Here is a 17779-nt window from a genome sequence, read left to right as displayed (position 1 = left end):
ACAATGGACGCCAGCCTGCTGGGTTGGGGAGTGCACTGCAACACAGCATACACACAGGGCACCTGGTCAGAGGAGGAGACGAATCACAGTATCAACTGGCTAGAACTCCGAGCAGCCCAGCTAGCCCTCCTTCACTTCAGCCAGCTGTTTCATCTCGACAATGTTATGGTTTACACTGACAATTCAACAACAAAGACTCACATCGTCAGACAAGGGGGAACCCGATCAAGGAGCCTGCAGGTGGAGACCTCTCTTCTCATGCAGTGGGAAGAGCAAAACCTCACCTCCCTGTCAGCAGAGCACCTCAGCGGGGAGCACAACACCATGGCAGACTGGCTCAGTAGCCAGAGGGTTCTGCCATGGGAGTGGTCTTTACACCCGCAGGTGTTCGCCAGAATTCAGCTGAGGTACAGCCGGCTAGAGATAGACCTCTTTGCAACAAAGCTCAACCACCAGCTGCCTCACTTCTTCACACGACACCAGTCCCCAGGAGCAGAGGCCATAGATGCCCTCTCACAACCTTGGCCGAAGGGCCTTCTTTATGCATTCCCTCCGGTCCCTCTCCTGGGCTACACTTTACGGAAGGCGAGAGAGGAGAGGGCCCACCTAGTGCTGATTGCTCCCTGGTGGCCGCGGAGACCATGGTTCTTGGAGCTCCTCAACCTCTCAGTCACAGATCCGTGGAGGTTACCATGGAGGCAGGATCTGCTGTGCCAGGGGCCACTTCATCACCTGGACCCAGATTGGCTGAGCCTGACAGTGTGGCTTTTGAGCGAAGAACCTTGAGACGCTCTGGCCTTATGTCAGGAATCATCGATGTCATTTTGTCGGCATGGCGACCATCCATGACCAGAATCTACCAGGCAACATGGAGGGCATTTGCTGGCTGGTGTCACTCCAGGAAAATTTGCCCGTCTAATCCCAGCGCCCCACAAATACTCAAATTCTTGCATAGGGGGCTCCGACTTGGCCCGAAGGCCACCACGTTAAGGAGGCAGGCATCAGCCATATCTGCCTTCCTTTCACCCACTTCCAGTCAGCCAGTTGGCAGCAATCCACTGCTCCAGCGTTTTCCTCAAAGGAGCGGCGGCCTCACAGCCTCCGACCATCCACCGCTTTCACTCTTGGGATCTGCACAAAGTTCTACTTGCACTGCAGAGATCACCCTTTGAGCTGCTAGAGACCATTCCTCTTCAGCTCTTGACCTATAAGGTCCTATTCCTCATCGCCATCATGTCAGTCACTTGCGTCTCGGAGCTGAGCACCCTGTCGGTTGCACACCAGCTCTGCACCTTTCACGAGGAGTCCATTGTCCTTAGAACGGACCCATCCTTCATCCCTAAGATCAATTCCACCTTCCACAGGGAACAGGAACTGATCCTACTGTCCCTTTGTCCCAGACCAGTACACCCAAGGGAAAGGGAGGTGCATTGCCTAGATGTCACTAGGGCGCTTAGGGTGCACATATACAGAACAAGAAAGCTGAGGTCCACGCAGGCAATGTTCATATCGCTCCACCCCAGGTCTCTGGGCAAAAAGGCCTCCACTCCAACCTTAGCGAGATGGCTAAGAACTTACATCAGGCTGGCCTACGAGGCCAGCAACTTGGCACCACCACAGGGCATTACAGCCCACTCAACAAGGGCAGCCTCCACCTCAGCAGCCTTCTCCACTAACGCCTCTCTGAGAGAAATCTGCAGAGTGGCAAATTGGTCTTCTTCTTCTACCTTCATTAGACACTATAAGATAGACCATTATGCCTTGGCAGAGGCCTCCTTCGGGAGACGGATCCTGCAACAAGCAATCTCTACAGATTAGTGGGCTCGCCTGACCCACCCAGCTGGGACGGCTTTGGTATGTCCCACGTGATGGACTGGCATCCAGGGAAAATGAACCGTTGGTTCTCACCTGAAAGGTGATTTTACTGGATGCCAGTCCATCACGGCCCACCTGGTTCAGTACATCGGGGCTCGACCACTATTTCTAGATTAGAGTCAAGCTGCTGCCGGAGCAGGTGAAGGCTCTCATAGAAGGGGGGGGAGAGAGGGAGAGAGAGGGAGAGAATTGACCTCCTGGGCCTATCATTTTTCCTTGGATATATATTGAACACTTTTGGCCTACGTTATCACTGTAGCCCTTTTTTCTCCATTAGTTATGTTAGGCCGTTGCTGGCCGCAGGGTTATTAACCTCTCTGGATTCGTGCCAGGACTGCACATAAGCTATTCCAGTATTACGCCTTCGGGGACAGCATCCGGAAATGAACTGCAGGCCAGCAACGCCCCCTCAGACTGCAAATGTCAGTGCATTTCCAGTCCTTGGACCAGACGACAGACTACTACCCACGTGATGGACTGGCATCCAGTAAAATCACCTTTCAGGTGAGAACTAACAGTTCATTTCTACACATCCAAGGAGTTGTGTTTCTGTAACAGTAGACCTATTTACTATGTGAGTCAGATTTAGAGTTGGTAGGTCATTTAGTCCAACCCCGTAGCTTGATGCAGAAAATCCAGTTAGAGCATCTTTCTATTTCTCCTAATATTCAATCAAGATGTACCCTCCTTAAACTTATGTCCGCTAGATCTAGTCTTGCCCTGTGGAGCAGCAGATAACAAGTTCTTGTCCTCATCCATGTCCTCAGCCTTTCAGATATTTGAAGACTGCTATCACCTGTCTTCTCTTCTCCAGGAAAAATAAGCAAATTTTTCCTTCAACCTTCCATACCCCTGCTCATCTTTCTTGCCCTCACATTGCAACAAATCCATATCCTTGTAAAAGTGCAGCACCCAGAGCTGAACACAGTATTCCAGGTGAAGTCTGACTAAAAATGTAAATGTTACTGCCTTCAAGTCGATCCTTATGGCAACCCTCTGAATAGGGTTTTCATGGTAAGTGGTATTCAGAGGGGGTTTACCATTGCCTTCCTCTGAGGCTGAAAGGCAGTGACTGGCCCAAGGTCACCCAGTGTGCTTCATGGCTGTGTGGGGATTCGAACCCTGGTCTCCCAGGTCGTAGTATTTATTTTATTTTATTTTATTTTATTTATATACCGCCCTAAGCCCGAAGGCTCTCTGGGTGGTGTACATAAAAGGTAAAAGCAGGCACAATATATAAATACAATAAATATAATAACTCAAAAAAATAAAAACACAAAAATAATACGAGAACCAAACAACATCCAGAATACAACATAGTAATAAAATACTGTAAAAATACACTTTAAAATGCCTGGCAGTATAAAAAGGTTTTCACCTGGCGCCGAAAAGATAGTAGCGTCGGCGCCAGGCGCACCTCATCGGAGAGACTGTTCCACAGTTCGGGAGCCACCACCGAAAAGGCCCTATTTCTAGTCACCATCCTCCGAGCTTCTCGATGGGATGGTACTCGGAGGAGGGCCTTAGATGTTGAGCGCACTGTACGGGTAGTTTCATATTGGGAGAGGCGTTCCACCAGGTATTGCGGTCCCATGCCGTGTAGGGCTTTATAGGTCAAAACCAGCACTTTGAATTCAGCCCAGAAACAAATAGGAAGCCAGTGCAGATGGGCCAAAACAGGTGTTATATGAGCGGACCTTCTGGTCCGCGTCAACAATCTGGCCGCTGCATTCTGGACTAACTGTAGTTTCCAAACTATCTTCAAGGGCAGCCCAATGTAGAGCGCATTGCAGTAGTCCAATCTAGAAGTTACCAGAGCATGAACGACTGAGGCGAGGTCGTCACTGTCCAGATAGGGACGTAGCTGGGCTACCAATCGAAGATGGTAGAAAGCATTCCGTGCCACTGAGGCTACCTGTGCCTCAAGAGACAGGGAAGGATCGAAAAGAACTCCCAAGCTACGAACCTGTTCCTTCAAGGGGAGTGTAACCCCATCCAGAACAGGGTGAACATCCACCATCTGGGCAGAGAAGGCACTCACCAACAGCGTCTCAGTCTTGTCTGGATTGAGCTTCAGTCTGTTAGCTCCCATCCAGTCCATTATTGCGGCCAGGCAACGGTTTAGCACGTTAACAGCCTCACCTGAAGAGGATGAAAAGGAGAAATAGAGCTGCGTGTCATCAGCGTACTGATGACAACGCACCCCAAAACTCCTGATGACCGCACCCAGCGGCTTCATGTAGATGTTAAAAAGCATGGGGGACAGTACCGATCCCTGTGGGACTCCACAATGGAGAGTCCAGGGTGCCGAGCAGTGTTCCCCAAGCACTACCTTCTGTTGACGACCCACCAAGTAGGAGCGGAGCCACTGCCAAGCATTACCCCCAACTCCCAACTCCGTGAGCCTTCCCAGAAGGATACCATGGTCGATGGTATCAAAAGCAGCTGAGAGATCAAGGAGAATCAACAGGGTCACACTCCCCCTGTCCCTCTCCCGACAAAGGTCATCATACAGGGCGACCAAGGCTGTTTCGGTACCAAACCCAGGCCTAAAACCGGATTGAACGGATCAAGATAATCAGTGTCATCCAAGAGTCCGTGGAGCTGGCCGGCCACCACCCGTTCCAGAACCTTGCCCAGGAACGGAACATTCACCACAGGTCTATAGTTGTTCAAGTTATCTGGGTCCAAGGAGGGTTTCTTCAGGAGCGGTCTCACTACTGCCGCTTTTAGGCAGTCAGGGACCACACCCTCTCGCAAAGAGGCATTGATTACCTCCTTGGCCCAGCCGGCGGTTCCGGTCCTGCCAGCTTTCACCAGCCAAGAGGGGCAAGGATCCAGCACAGACGTGGTCGCCCTCACCAGTCCAAGGATCTTGTCAACATCCTCAAGCTGCACCAACTGAAACTTATCCAATAAATGAGGACAAGACCGTGGTCTGGATGCTTCATTGAATCCAACTGCTATAATATTGGAGTCTAAGTCCCGACGAATGCAAGCGATCTTATCTTGGAAGTGTCCAGCGAACTCATCACAATGGGCTACAGATGAATCTATAGTATCCCGAGGGCCAAGATGTAAAAGCCCTCGTACAGTTTTAAAAAGCTCCGCTGGGCGGGAGAGTGATGCCTTAATACTGACAGCAAAATAACTCTTTTTTGCTGCCCTCACCACTGCTGTATATCGCTTAGAGCAGGCACTTACCAAGGCATAATTGCATTCTTCAGGAGTGCGCCTCCATCTGCACTCAAGCCTCCTCCTCTCTTGCTTCATCGCTCTCAGCTCTGAGGTATACCATGGAGCTGTATGAGCTCTACATAGGAGGGGGCGCATGGGAGCGATCGTGTCAACCGCCCGGGTCATCTCCGTATTCCACAGTTCAACCAGGGCTTCAACAGGAGCGCCAGTCTTCTCAGTCGGAAAATCCCCTAGAGCCCTTTGGAAACCCTCAGGATCCATTAGTCTCCGGGGGCGGACCAATTTAATAGGTCCCCCACCCTTGCAGAGGGAAAGGGTCGTCGTAAGCCTAAACCTCAGCAAGCAGTGATCTGTCCATGACAATGGGGTAGATGAAAAATCCCCAACCACCAGATCACCATCTCCCTGCCCAGTGGTGAAGATCAAATCAAGGGTATGTCCCGACACATGCGTCAGGCCAGTAACAAACTGAGACAGCCCCATGGTTGTCATGGACGCCATGAAGTCCTGAGCCGCCCCAGATAAAGCAGTCTCAGCATGAACGTTGAAGTCCCCCAGTACCAACAGTCTAGGGGACTGCAACAATATCTCCAAGACTACCTCTGTCAGCTCAGTTAGGGAATTTGTTGAGCAGCAGGGCGGGCGGTACACCAACAAAATTCCCAACCTGTTTCTCTGGCCCAGCGCAAGGTGGAGACACTCCAAACCAGTCGTCACCTGTACAGGGTGCTTGGAGAGTGAGAAAGAACACCTATAGACCACGGCAACCCCACCTCCCCGACCTTCGGCTCTACCATAATGCTGAACCATGTACCCAGGTGGGCAAAGCTGGGAAAGAGCAACTCCTCCCATATCACCCACCCAGGTCTCGGTTATACACGCCAGGTCAGCCTCCTCCTCCACAATTCAATCATAAACAAGGGAGATCTTATGTTGTACCGACCTGGCATTTAACAACAGCATATGGAGATCCGAAGGCTGACTGATAGGACAACCAGCAGTCCTGGGGATGTGAGGAGAACCGGAACAGGTCACAGACACTACTTGTCTGGGACGAGTTCCCCTTACCTGGCATGTTCTCCTCACAACACCATACCTCCCATTACCCGTCACTACGCTAATTGGGGCTCCCGAAGGTCTCCCCGGTTGACGTATAATACACTCTCCCAGGCACATATTAAAACAGATAAAAGCACCAATACACACACACCTGATCACATTCATACCAAATAATAACAATACCAAAAATTTATATCAAAATACACACACATACACACACTTAATCAATAATACAGTACAATAAACATACACTCAATACACTCAAACAATATTAAACTACAACACAATTCCAACTAAAGACTCACATATAGTAACAATTCAATCATTCACAAAACATAAACACATTCAAAGATATTTATTACATCCAGGTGGCAGCAATGAGTTAAAAATGTTGCAAACTCAGAGCCGCAACTATATTAACAGCACTGGCCATTCTTAAAAGGACGCAATAACAGCAACAATCATACAGTCATTCACACCACACTAATCGATACACACAAAAAACAGCAGCCAGCGATGAAATTGTTCCTCTCCAGCCAGGGCAAGCAGCGTAGCAGAGTGCTGCAGTAGCAGCAACAGGCGTACTGGGCGCCCCAACAATGTCCGAACCAGGGCACAGACACCTTAGCCACTAAAAAAGAACTTTATATGACAAATCACTTTTGAAACTGGAGTTTCAAAAACTGCTGATGTTGTTGTGGCAGTTGCTCAAAGAAATAAAAGAAAAAAAATTAGCATGCCTAAATCCTTGTGTGCAGTTCTTTGGGACCCTGCTGTTATTTTACTGCCCTTGTTAAAAGAGAAGTTACCTCCATAATGCATGCAAGCTGCTCTACTTCATTCTCCCCAGGAAAAAGTGGGTACCCTGTGTAGAGCTCAGCCATGATGCATCCCAGGCTCCACATGTCTATAGGGGCTGCGTAGGGATGACCAAGAATAACTTCTGGTGAACGATAAAATCGACTCTGGACATATGTATACACTAGAATAAAAAAGGAGAGAAGAAATACAGAGGGGCAAACAAATCAAGATGACCAACGATGGATAAAAAAGGTATAAGAAAAAATCTGCAATCATACACACTGCTCACTGCTTTGTAGTTTTTATGTGGTCCTACTAAACATATATGATTTTGTTTGAATTTGGATTCCACTGCCATGATGAACAATGGCTACCTGAAGTTTTGTTTATGGGTTTTGTTTCATGGGTTCAAAACAAAGTTGACATACTTCTTTTTTTTAGACATATAAAATTCTTCCCCCATTTTCCTGAAATATTCAGGAGAATATTTGATAATGATTTTACCATGGGTAACGTGTGACAACTAAAAACTGATCTATAGACATAAAGTTGGAAGTTACATTTGAGACTTCCGGGAAGGGTGACTTCGCTTGTGCCTGCTTTTGAGACGGGCTCCCGCCTCAAAAGAAGCTTATTCAGATATAAATCAGTCAGAACATTTTTTTTTGACTGATGAAATTTCTCCCGGGCAGGGAGAAACGTAGAGATCAACCTCAAAAGCCTGTTTTTGTTGGGAGGACTGGATTTCATTAATTTATGAGAAAAGGTCCAGCCAGCAATGCCGGACGGACTTCCGAACAAGCTCTATCTGATTAATGCGATACGTTTATCTTTTCTTCAAAGAGAAAACGGACTAACAGGCAAGCACCCTTCTTTCTATTATTTTTTTTACTTGGTTTAAATTGTTGCAGCAAAAAGAGATTTGTCAAATGAATCAGCTTTAAAGAACTTCTGGGTGAGCTATAACTCTTGTCTGTTATTCACGAAATTAACAGCTTGTCTCTGTTTCTATTGCAAAAAGCTGTCCTGGAAGTGCATTCTAAAGATATAAACAGAAGAGGGATTTCTATTCCGAGGAACATTATATTGTCTGGGACTATTCTCTTTTTGGTCTATTTTATTTTGACGAATCTGCTTCTTCACGACGCCACTAACTGTTTTGATGCTGGGAACTAAATTTGTTTTGTATTCTTGAACATAGAGAGATAAGGCAGGCTGCTCTGTTTATACTGTGATGTCATCAAGCCTGGAATATTAACCCAATTGTTGCTGAAATAAGAAGTGGTTCTTCTTTATTTTTGTTTTGTTTTGTTTTCGTGGTTTTAAAAATGGCAATCAAGAAAGTGGCTGAGAATCTGGAAGTAATTATGTTTCAGAAAATAATGGATGAGATTGAGATAACGAAACAAACCCTGCGACAGGGCAGTAAGGAGCTGAAAATTGAACTGAGCAAAATGACGCAGGAGCTTAAAAAAATAGGGGATCCTGTGAGAGAGGAGAATGAGATCAGAGATGAGAAAAGAAAAAATAAAGGGAAGATACAAGCCCTGGAGATTGGAACAAATGTGGAATTGGAAAAAGATCTGGAGTTTATGGATATTAGAAATAAAATCTACTGTTTGGAATTTAACGTTATCTCTGAAGAAATTAATGAAGATATTAGAGATAAAGTTATCAATGGCTTGGATAATCTTCTGGACTGGAATGACGTGATGGAGCTTGATATAGAGAAAATCTATGGAATTAACTGCAGCCATGTGACAATGGAAAAACTCTCAAGAGATGAGCCAGTGCATTTTGTAAAAAAGAAGAACACAGATATGACTTTACAACAATATTTCAGCAACTTATTCAGAATTGATGGCAAGAAAATATTTGGGATAGAGGAAATTCCCATCAGACTCTTATTATATGACTATGGCTATGACAGCAAGATTATTATGGAATACTGATAATGGAAGATTGGACACTGAAATTACTGGACTTAACAGGACTATTGAAGATGGAAGATGGAATTAATATGGATAATGGAATAATGGCTATTGAAATTATTGGACCTAACAGATTTTGATGAGATGGATTAATCGATATGTTTATTTGGACTATGGTTATGACAATAAGATTATTATTATTATTAACGAGATGGATTAATCGACATGTTTATTTGGAGAAAAATTGATAAATATATTTCTTAAAGAATTGAAACCTCTCTTTGACTTTTTGTGGAAAGAATAAAGTAATGTTTATGAGATTTGATGATTAATTAAGATAACTACTGGAGGAAAGTGATTTTATAATATAATTTAAGAGACAGGATTGTTATATATTGTAGACCTACAACTGATTTGATCTGCGACAAATGGGAAGTCAACATTTTATTTTTTTGTTTAATCATTTTTGTTTTGTTTTGTTTTTTGTCTTTGAATGTTTTATGATTTTGTTTTGTATGTTTTATGAAAATTTGAATAAAAATTATTGTAAAAAAAAAAAAGTTACATTTGAGGTTAGCGCAGGATCTGTAATGCAAAACTACAGCATCCTTCACAGATGTCCTAGTTGCTAGGATAAAAGGGCAAACTATGGAGATTTCCAGACTGGAATAAAAGGAAGAAGCAGGAAAAGTACCCTAAAAGGGAGGGAAAATAACCATTCTTCAGGACCCCAGGGATTCCTATTGCCTTTTCTAGTTTGAAAATATAATTATTCACATTCTGTCTGTTTGATATTTTATTAGATGTGTATCCAGAGTTATTTTTGGACCTTCCACTTCCCTTGCAAAAGAGGACACAAATTTGTACATGAAACAAATCATATGCACACTTTATGGAGCTTTGTATCTTCCAAGTGGGTTGGAGGGTTCAATCCATATACAGTGTACCTTGTTAGCTGTCTGGGAACCTCAATTTATGATGAAGGTGTGAGGTATAAAATGTAAATAAACAAATTAAAAGTTAATAAAGAAAACTTGAGTTTTCTGCAAACCTCTTTGGTGTTCGTAGCAGCTTGATCCAAAGTCGATAACTTTAAATGAAATTTGCCCAGGTTGAGGTTGATTTATTAATATGTTCTCCTAAAAGAAGGAAAAAGCAGAGGAGTGGGAGAGAAAATATCAACACACGCCTCACACGTTAGCAAGCTACTGGGGAAACTATCGTTTTTAAAAGGAAAACATGAACAGGCTGCAATTGTGTGCAGGAGGTCGGAAATCTCTATGGCTGAACCCTGAGAGCTACATCTTTACACCAATAAAATCCATTTTTTGTAAACTGACAATATAAGAACATGAACAAAACCCTTCCAATTCATTGGGAATGTGGTTACAGGGTACTACTTCTCTGTAAAATCAGCAACAGGCAAGCACTCTATTATAGCAGAGCTTTTTTTCCTTCTTACATGATCAGGAATTGTAGCAATCGCTCCCTTTCTGAAGCAAGAACCACTTAGCTCCTAGGCATTGCCCCAGTGCATTCTACTTGCAAAGAAACATCTAGTAGTTTTGTGAGTTCAACAACGGTTCAATATGCACATGTTTCTATTTTCAAATGTTATAGTGTTATAATTTCACAGCTGCTAGCATTTAATATTTTATTAAATTTAATTTTAACGTTTGTCACAACTGCAGTCATATTCTGAGTCTTCAACTTCCACTGCAAAGTCTACATCTGTTTTTTTCTGGTTGCTACATGACTGTAGTTTGCACACAGCAGTGTAAGTCAGTCCATTGGATCGGTATGAGCAGTTTGGCAGTTGACAGGAATGCACACAACTTTTATGACATCTCCAAAACTGTAATTGGTGCTGGTAGTCAGGGCTGGCACTAAAGGGTGGCCATGTTGGGCCCTGGCTGAGGGGTCCTGAGGGGCTCCTCAGGGTGGCGCAGGAGTAGCACAAAGCTTACCAGCCACCTGCCCATTCGTTGGTTCCACTTACCTGTCTCTCCTGTCTTTTGCAGCTGCTCGGGCTGTGCATGCAGGGCTGATATTAACCAAGGTGGCGGCCAAGGTGCTGATGCCCCTGCTGTCATCTTGGTTGATGGCAGGGATGGTGCATGTTGCATGCGTGCCATCAACCAAGATGGTGGCAGAGACTTTAGCCCCTTAGAGAAACCTCGGCTGCTATCTTGGTTAATTGCAGACCAGTGAGCACAGCCACAAAAGACAGGAGAGACAGGCAGGTTGGGTGTGTGCATGCATGCCAAGGCCTAGGGCAAGGGCCCCAGCAAGCCTGGTGGCAGCCCTGCTCATAGTTCATGCATCCAGTCAATGACAAGACTGCCACAGCTGTCTTGTCACCCATCCATAATTTTCTGTGCTAGGTACATGTGGCTGGTTTTGTAAACTTGCCTGGAAATTAGTCCTAAGAGTGTACATGAGTAGGCAGTCATTGAATTATGACTGGATTGCACCTGTCCTAGCTAGGCACAAAAAAATAATTGCATAGGTCATTCATAGAAGTAGTAATTCGATTGCTGCAACTTCTCAAATGTCTTTATAGAGCTTTCCCATCTCTTGACTGATCTCCTGGCAGTCCTGGTCCTTTCTCAATAGTTTCAAAGGGGTTACTTTACCCCGACCTGCACAAGCACTCATAGCATCGCAGCCAGTGAAGGCACATAGTCCAATCAGAGCAGCAGACAAATTCACGTACACACTACTCACTGCAACATGGAAGATGGGCAATAACAGTAAGTTACCTTCGTTATCTATATATGGCGTAAATTACATAAAACATGGATATGCTCAAATATGTCTATGGCCTATCAAAATTAATTTAGTCATGCTATGGCTTTTTGGAAAGGTAGAAGAGTACTCTACAATTGTCAGGTAAAATGTGTGCATGCAAAAAAACCTTTTATAAAAGAATAGGAAGCATGCTATACTGGCATATCTTGCTTTATGTCACATCTAGTTTGGACTTACCCAATTCAGAAGTGAAATCTTAAACTACACACACACACACACAAGTTGATTTCCTTTTTTGTAGCAGAATATAAAGCAGCAAAATTTAAGGAGAAAAAAGGATGAATTTTTATATCCTATGGAATAAATAATCCAAAATGTGTATGGGTTAAAAATGAGCTTCTGATCAGCTACCTTTAACTCAAATGCGGGAGATTATAAGAATGGTACAAAATTTTGTAAATTCTATGATACTACAGAACTAATACATAAAATATGATCATTAAACCTGGACAATGATTTCTCCATCTTATTCTAAAGACTTTGTGCTTATGTATTTCTGAGGGCACAAATTTTACACTTCAATGTACTATAGAAAACACAGATTCTAGCCATTCTGAAAAGGTTTTTCCTCCCACAACAATATTCAAGTTGAAACTGTGGAATCTGGAACCAAGTAAACAGTTGAAAGAGCAACAGCATAAAAAAAGCTATACTCACAGGCTTCAGATCACAGTGGATAATTTTTTCTGTGTACAACAGTTGTAAACATCTTAATATACACTGGGTGAAACGACGAATCAGACCCACTGTAAAACCTTGGAAATTATTTTTCTTGATTAGTTCATACAAATTTATACTGTGGGATGAGAAAGAACAGGAGCATTTAAATGCTATAATGTGAACAATTTTAAACTGCAGAAAATTTATTAGTTTAGTCCAATTCTGACTGAAAAGATAAATGCTGAATGCATATTTTCAAAGGTACATACTCCAAGAGACCATGTCAAAATACTTACATCCTAAAGCACAAAATGTCTGGTATCTTATAAATGTTTTGGCATTCCCAGTGGTGGCTGCTGACCATTGTGACTGGGGGGGGGCAAAACAGCAGGGTAAGCTGAGTCAGGAATGGCAGTGGGCAAATACTGGACAGTTGCTATGCATCAGTGTTGCTCAAAAACCTAGAGTTCCCCTTGATTACTTGTGATTTTACATTATTTATTTAATTTCTTATTCCTCCCTCCTTCCCAAAGGAACCCAGGTTGGCAAATACTTTTAACATTTTATAAAAAACAATCACTTTCGAAGGTTATTAATAAGTTGCTAGTTTAGGAATAACACTAAAATTCCATTAAAATTTTCCCAGCAAAGAATTATTTCTAAAACAAGACAGAACAGTAGCAAAATGGCTTGGATTCTTAAGTCCTCAGATGACAGACACCTGCAATCTTTCATTGTGATTGTTTAAAAATACTTCAAATCTACTTCAAACTGCAACCCAGAACAACAGTAGTTACTCTTTAGAAGTATTTTATTTTTTAAAAAAACATCAAAGCGATTTGCAACAAATTAAAAAATAACGTAAAAACCATTAAAAATACATAAAAACAGAGGTTACCGATTGTAAAAAGAAAAGTATTGGTACTGGTAAATAAAGGGACAACCCAATTCATATTTACGCCGGGCTGAGGGGAGCTGGATGTGGCAGAACCCTGGCTGAGCTGGCAGGGTCTTGGTTTTGCCAGCAGAAGCACCATGCCCTGGCTTAGCCACAGTGGAGCCGGGACCCTGCCAGCTCAGCAAGGGGTCCACTGGGAAAGCCCATCCCAGAAGAAGGTGCTGGCAGCAGCCAGCATAAGGCCCGAGAAAGGAGCATTCTGGGGAGGGGGGTGTCAGAGGAGGAGCCAGGGTTAGGGACTTAGGCAACATCCAATTCCCATTTGGAGCACTCCTGTAGGTGCAAAGTTAACTAAAAATGCTTAAAGAAAGGTTTGTATTTCAGCTGTATCCTACTAACCATAGGCAGGGAAACACGGATATTCAAACGTTCAGGGTTTTTTTTAAAGGAACCTACTGCAGCTGGTAGAATAGGCTGAACATACTTGGTAACCTAGCAACCAGAGGCAGCAGAAATATATAATTACAGGGTGAGGCCACAAGGAAACAGTGAGACTAATCCTTCCCAGAGGAATACCTACTTGTGTGAATGTGAAAAACTGATTGGCAGCTACCATTGAGCAGGAACCGCAGATGGTGCAAATCAATAATGAAGGTAAAACCAGTATATTTGCTAAGAAGAAATGCTCCCATGTAGATGTGCCCACAGTATCACAAACAGGAGCTGAAAAGGTAGGACTGGAGCAGAGATGGAACATGGATCTTAATCATTAAGGGTCCTTTGTTTAAACTGGAGCACTAATTAAAGCTGTGTTGAGCCCTTTGGAAGAATGTGTTGGAATGTATGAGGTTCAACTCCAACTTAGTGGGTTGAGGCTGCATGGGGTTAAAAACCTCTTGGTTGGCAGGCTATACTTGTCCTTTGATCCTTGCCGTCTCTCCCCTTCCTGCTAAACTGATATGCAAAGGATGTTGATCCCAGTTCTTTCCCACCTTCCCAGTTTTTTCTTCTCTCTCGAGAGGGCAGCAGACATCTTTCCTTTTGTCTCTCCCTCTCAACCAGCATGAGAGCTGCACTGGGACCAGTGCAGACTGCTCCAACATAGCTAGTTAGCTAGATATAGAACTCTTTCCTATCAAGAATGTATTTCCAGAATAAAGTAGTTGTTTCTTATTTTACAGCTTAAAGTCTGTCTGACTAATTTGCAGGGAAGGTAGAATCTTAGCAAAGATTCAAACACACACACAAGCTCGCTCAATACTCTCTGTTCCGCTATGCAACTCAATAGAATTCCGACACAGTCAGCTGCTGACAAGACTCTTCTCAGTGGTAGACACAATCCCCTGTTATGAAGTCTCTGCCTCTCATTCTCCCACCCCCCTAAGTGCCCCGCCACAGTGTTTTAAAAAGGAATTGTTCCTGAGGGAAAACTTCTGTGCAGTAGCTCTTTTGGGGAATCAGGTTTGTGTGAAGAGGCTAGATGCTATAGTCAAAGAAAGAATGGAAGAAGGAAAGGAAAATGTCTTAGCCACTGTGAAGAGTCTTTTAGCATGCTTCCTTGACCGTTCTTGCTGATTGGATCTCATTGTAGTGGAGGGAGGTCAGGCAGCCACTGAGAAGACTCTTCTCAGTGGTAAACACAATCCCCTGTCAGAATTGGAGCAGTTCAGGTACCTCCTGTGCAGGCACGGACAACAGACCAATACCAAGTATAATGTTTCTCTTCCATAAAAGCCATAACAAAATTTATCCAATTCGGACAATTGATTTTCAGCTATGTTTACGTATAATGCCTGTTTACACTGTTTCTGGCCCCAAAATACAAACAGCAAACTTTCTGATCTATCTGCTTGGTTGGCTCAGAAAACAAATGGAAAGAAAATGACCGTTTGAATTGCAGGCTTTCACAGAGGAGGATATACCCTGAGCTCTGAAGTGGCCCGTAAGAAATCGTGAATGAGAACGATAGTGACCACTTAGCAATCATTGTAATGCAAATGTGCTTGTGATATAGAAACAAAGAGATGGAAACTTTGGATGATTGGCTGCAAATCCACCAGTGCAACCACAATTGTTGTTAACTGCGTGTTTGCGTGTGTCTGCCTGTGGGCTATCCAGCCTATACAATGCACACCAGCAGCATGGTGGGGAAATGAGAAATCCAAATCCTTCCCTGTCTCTTTTTCACGAATGTGTTGTTGTTCCTCGTTTTTGGAAGGAAAAACAAAACCATTCCCACAACATCAACGCAGTATTCCGGTTTTAAATGTAAAAAGGGGATCCCAAGGGATCCAGTTCAAAATATTATCACTTCAGTCTGGTAGCCTCCACAATTCCCAAAACAGTGGTTAACATTTCACCAACAGCTGTGGTTTTTGTTCCTCCTTGCCTTTCGTTAAATTTACTCTGGGAAAAAGCAAACAGAAAAGTCATTGCAATAAGCCCTGTTGTCCACTTAATTTGCTTGTGTTGCTTCTTGCTTCCCCTAATTCTGTTTCCATTCAACAAACACATTTGCATTACTATGGCAACATAGAGGACAAAGGTTGAGTCATGTAGGACTTTTAACCGAGCAGCGTTTCCAGCAAGGATCGTAAATTCCCTTTTCTTTCGTGAGTGGACGTTGCGGTACAGCTGGTTGGAAAAATGGAGGCCATTCAGTGCATCCTTCTGTTCAGAACTCTGTTGGGCTTGCTGATCTGTGAACTTGAGGATAGGAGAACAGAGTACCTGGGCAGGTTAAATTCGTGTAGGAAGCGGATGACTCAGAGGTTGAAAAGGACATATGGGCAGCATCAAGCCTACATTCATTGCTTCCATGACACAAACCTGGTTACTACTTTATTTGGGTCCACTGAACAATTCAGCGTTGACGCATCTTTGGTGAGGCACATCATGGGTATGTGTAGTTTGGATCATAGAGTGTGGGTTCGTCAGCGTGATCGTTCGTGGTGGGAAAATGAGGTTCTTCCGCTGTGGGACGATGAGCTATGGCAGAAAAATTTTCGTATGCCAAGGTCCACCCTCTTCAAAATTGCAAGTCAGCTCAAACCTTATCTCGAGAGACTGGGAACTACCAGAAGTGTGTTGCTGTAGCAATCTGCTGGCTCACCACCATGGAATGCTACAGGGAGGTGGCTGTCAACTTTGGAATTGGAAAGGCAACTGTCCATGGAATCGCTTTGGAGGTGTGCTTCGCCATTGAACATGTGCTACTACGCAAAACTGTCCAGCTTGGGAAATCCCGTGAGGTTTGTTTTTGCAAGTCTTCATCTGCCTTAACCTCTGTCTTGCTGCTAACATCCCTAATCCAATGTGCATGAGAAATGTTGGGATTAGATGATCTCCCCTGGGTGATGTTTCAGCTCTTATTTTGTCTCTTCAGAAAAATAGTAGGATGCCTACAAAGCAACATCCAGTGAGGGCAAAACTCCACATGTGAGAAATCTGTGTAGGTTTAGGACATAGGGTATGAATGGCCCCTGTGCTGATTCCCTGTTGCATGTTCCTTCCTCTCTCTCCAAATCTTCTATTGACCTCAAATGGGAAAGCAAACAGGCACCCTGAATAGGCATATAGATTCAGGGTCAAACTCTTATTTTTCTTTAATTTATTACAGTCACAGAACCCCCCAAGTGTTATCAGGATCTCAGAGTGCGGGAGTGTGTGGGAGCAAGAGGTTCATCCTATCCATGACACACACACCCCATATCCCACCCTATGACTAAGAGGCTCTCAATAACAATCCGGGACTTCTGTGGCTGTAATTTAGAAAAACAAGAATTTGACCCTTGCAGTATATGTCAATTCTTCCCGTGAAGGATAGAGGACTACAAAAGGAAAGGAAGATACTGCAGGACAACGACTGGTTACGCAGATGGTGTCGACGGGAAAGGTTTGGATTCTGGGACCATGCTCTAAGCTTCTTGGAGGGGGGACTGTTGGCAAGAGACGGGCTGCACCTCACGAGGACTGGGAAGAATCTCTTTGGCAGAAGTATGGCAAAACTCATCAAGAGGGCTTTAAACTAAAGCCTCTGGGGGATGGAGATGATAGCTTAAATACCGATCCAAAGACAGCGGGTTGTAAATGCAACGATTTGAAGGGTACAGGAAACACTGGGAGAGAGAAAGGGATGCACGGCAAAGCTCATGGTATATTAACGGAGGAATCCAATCAGGACAAAAGAGACTTCTGGTGTCTATATACCAATGCGCAGAGCTTGGGAAACAAGCAAGAGGAGGTTGAAGTCTTAGTGCATCAAGGCAAATATGACTTCATAGGGATAACAGAGACTTGGTGGGATGACTCCCATGATTGGAATATAGCCATTCAAGGATATAAACTCTACAGAAAGAATAGAAGCAACAGAAAAGGAGGGGGAGTAGCGTCAAAGACAAATACACCTCTATGGAAATCCAAGAGAGCGAACAAAGGGGTCCGGTAGAGACCATTTGGGTAAAAATAAATGGAGAAACAAATAAAACCGACATGGTAGTAGGTGTCTACTACAGACCCCCTGGCCAAGAAGAGGTGGTAGACCAGG

The 17779-nt window shown here is 44.0% G+C and overlaps 1 protein-coding gene across 1 annotated transcript in view; it reads right to left on the bottom strand.

The window, feature by feature from the left end:
- Positions 1–17779, bottom strand: part of DYRK4 (dual specificity tyrosine phosphorylation regulated kinase 4) — a 110250-nt gene that overhangs the window by 15532 nt on the left and 76939 nt on the right. Inside the window, exons 14-16 of the mRNA XM_061637885.1 lie at positions 12333–12471; positions 9916–10003; positions 6942–7114 (exon numbers count right to left, since the gene is read on the bottom strand). Coding sequence (XP_061493869.1) covers positions 6942–7114; positions 9916–10003; positions 12333–12471 — 400 coding nt within the window. The remainder of the gene's footprint in view (positions 1–6941; positions 7115–9915; positions 10004–12332; positions 12472–17779) is intronic.

This window comes from Rhineura floridana, chromosome 8 (genome assembly GCF_030035675.1).
Source record: "Rhineura floridana isolate rRhiFlo1 chromosome 8, rRhiFlo1.hap2, whole genome shotgun sequence".
NCBI lineage: Eukaryota > Metazoa > Chordata > Lepidosauria > Squamata > Rhineuridae > Rhineura > Rhineura floridana.
The sequence above is the reverse complement of the archived record's forward strand: the minus strand, read 5'-3'. Positions and strand labels throughout refer to the sequence as shown.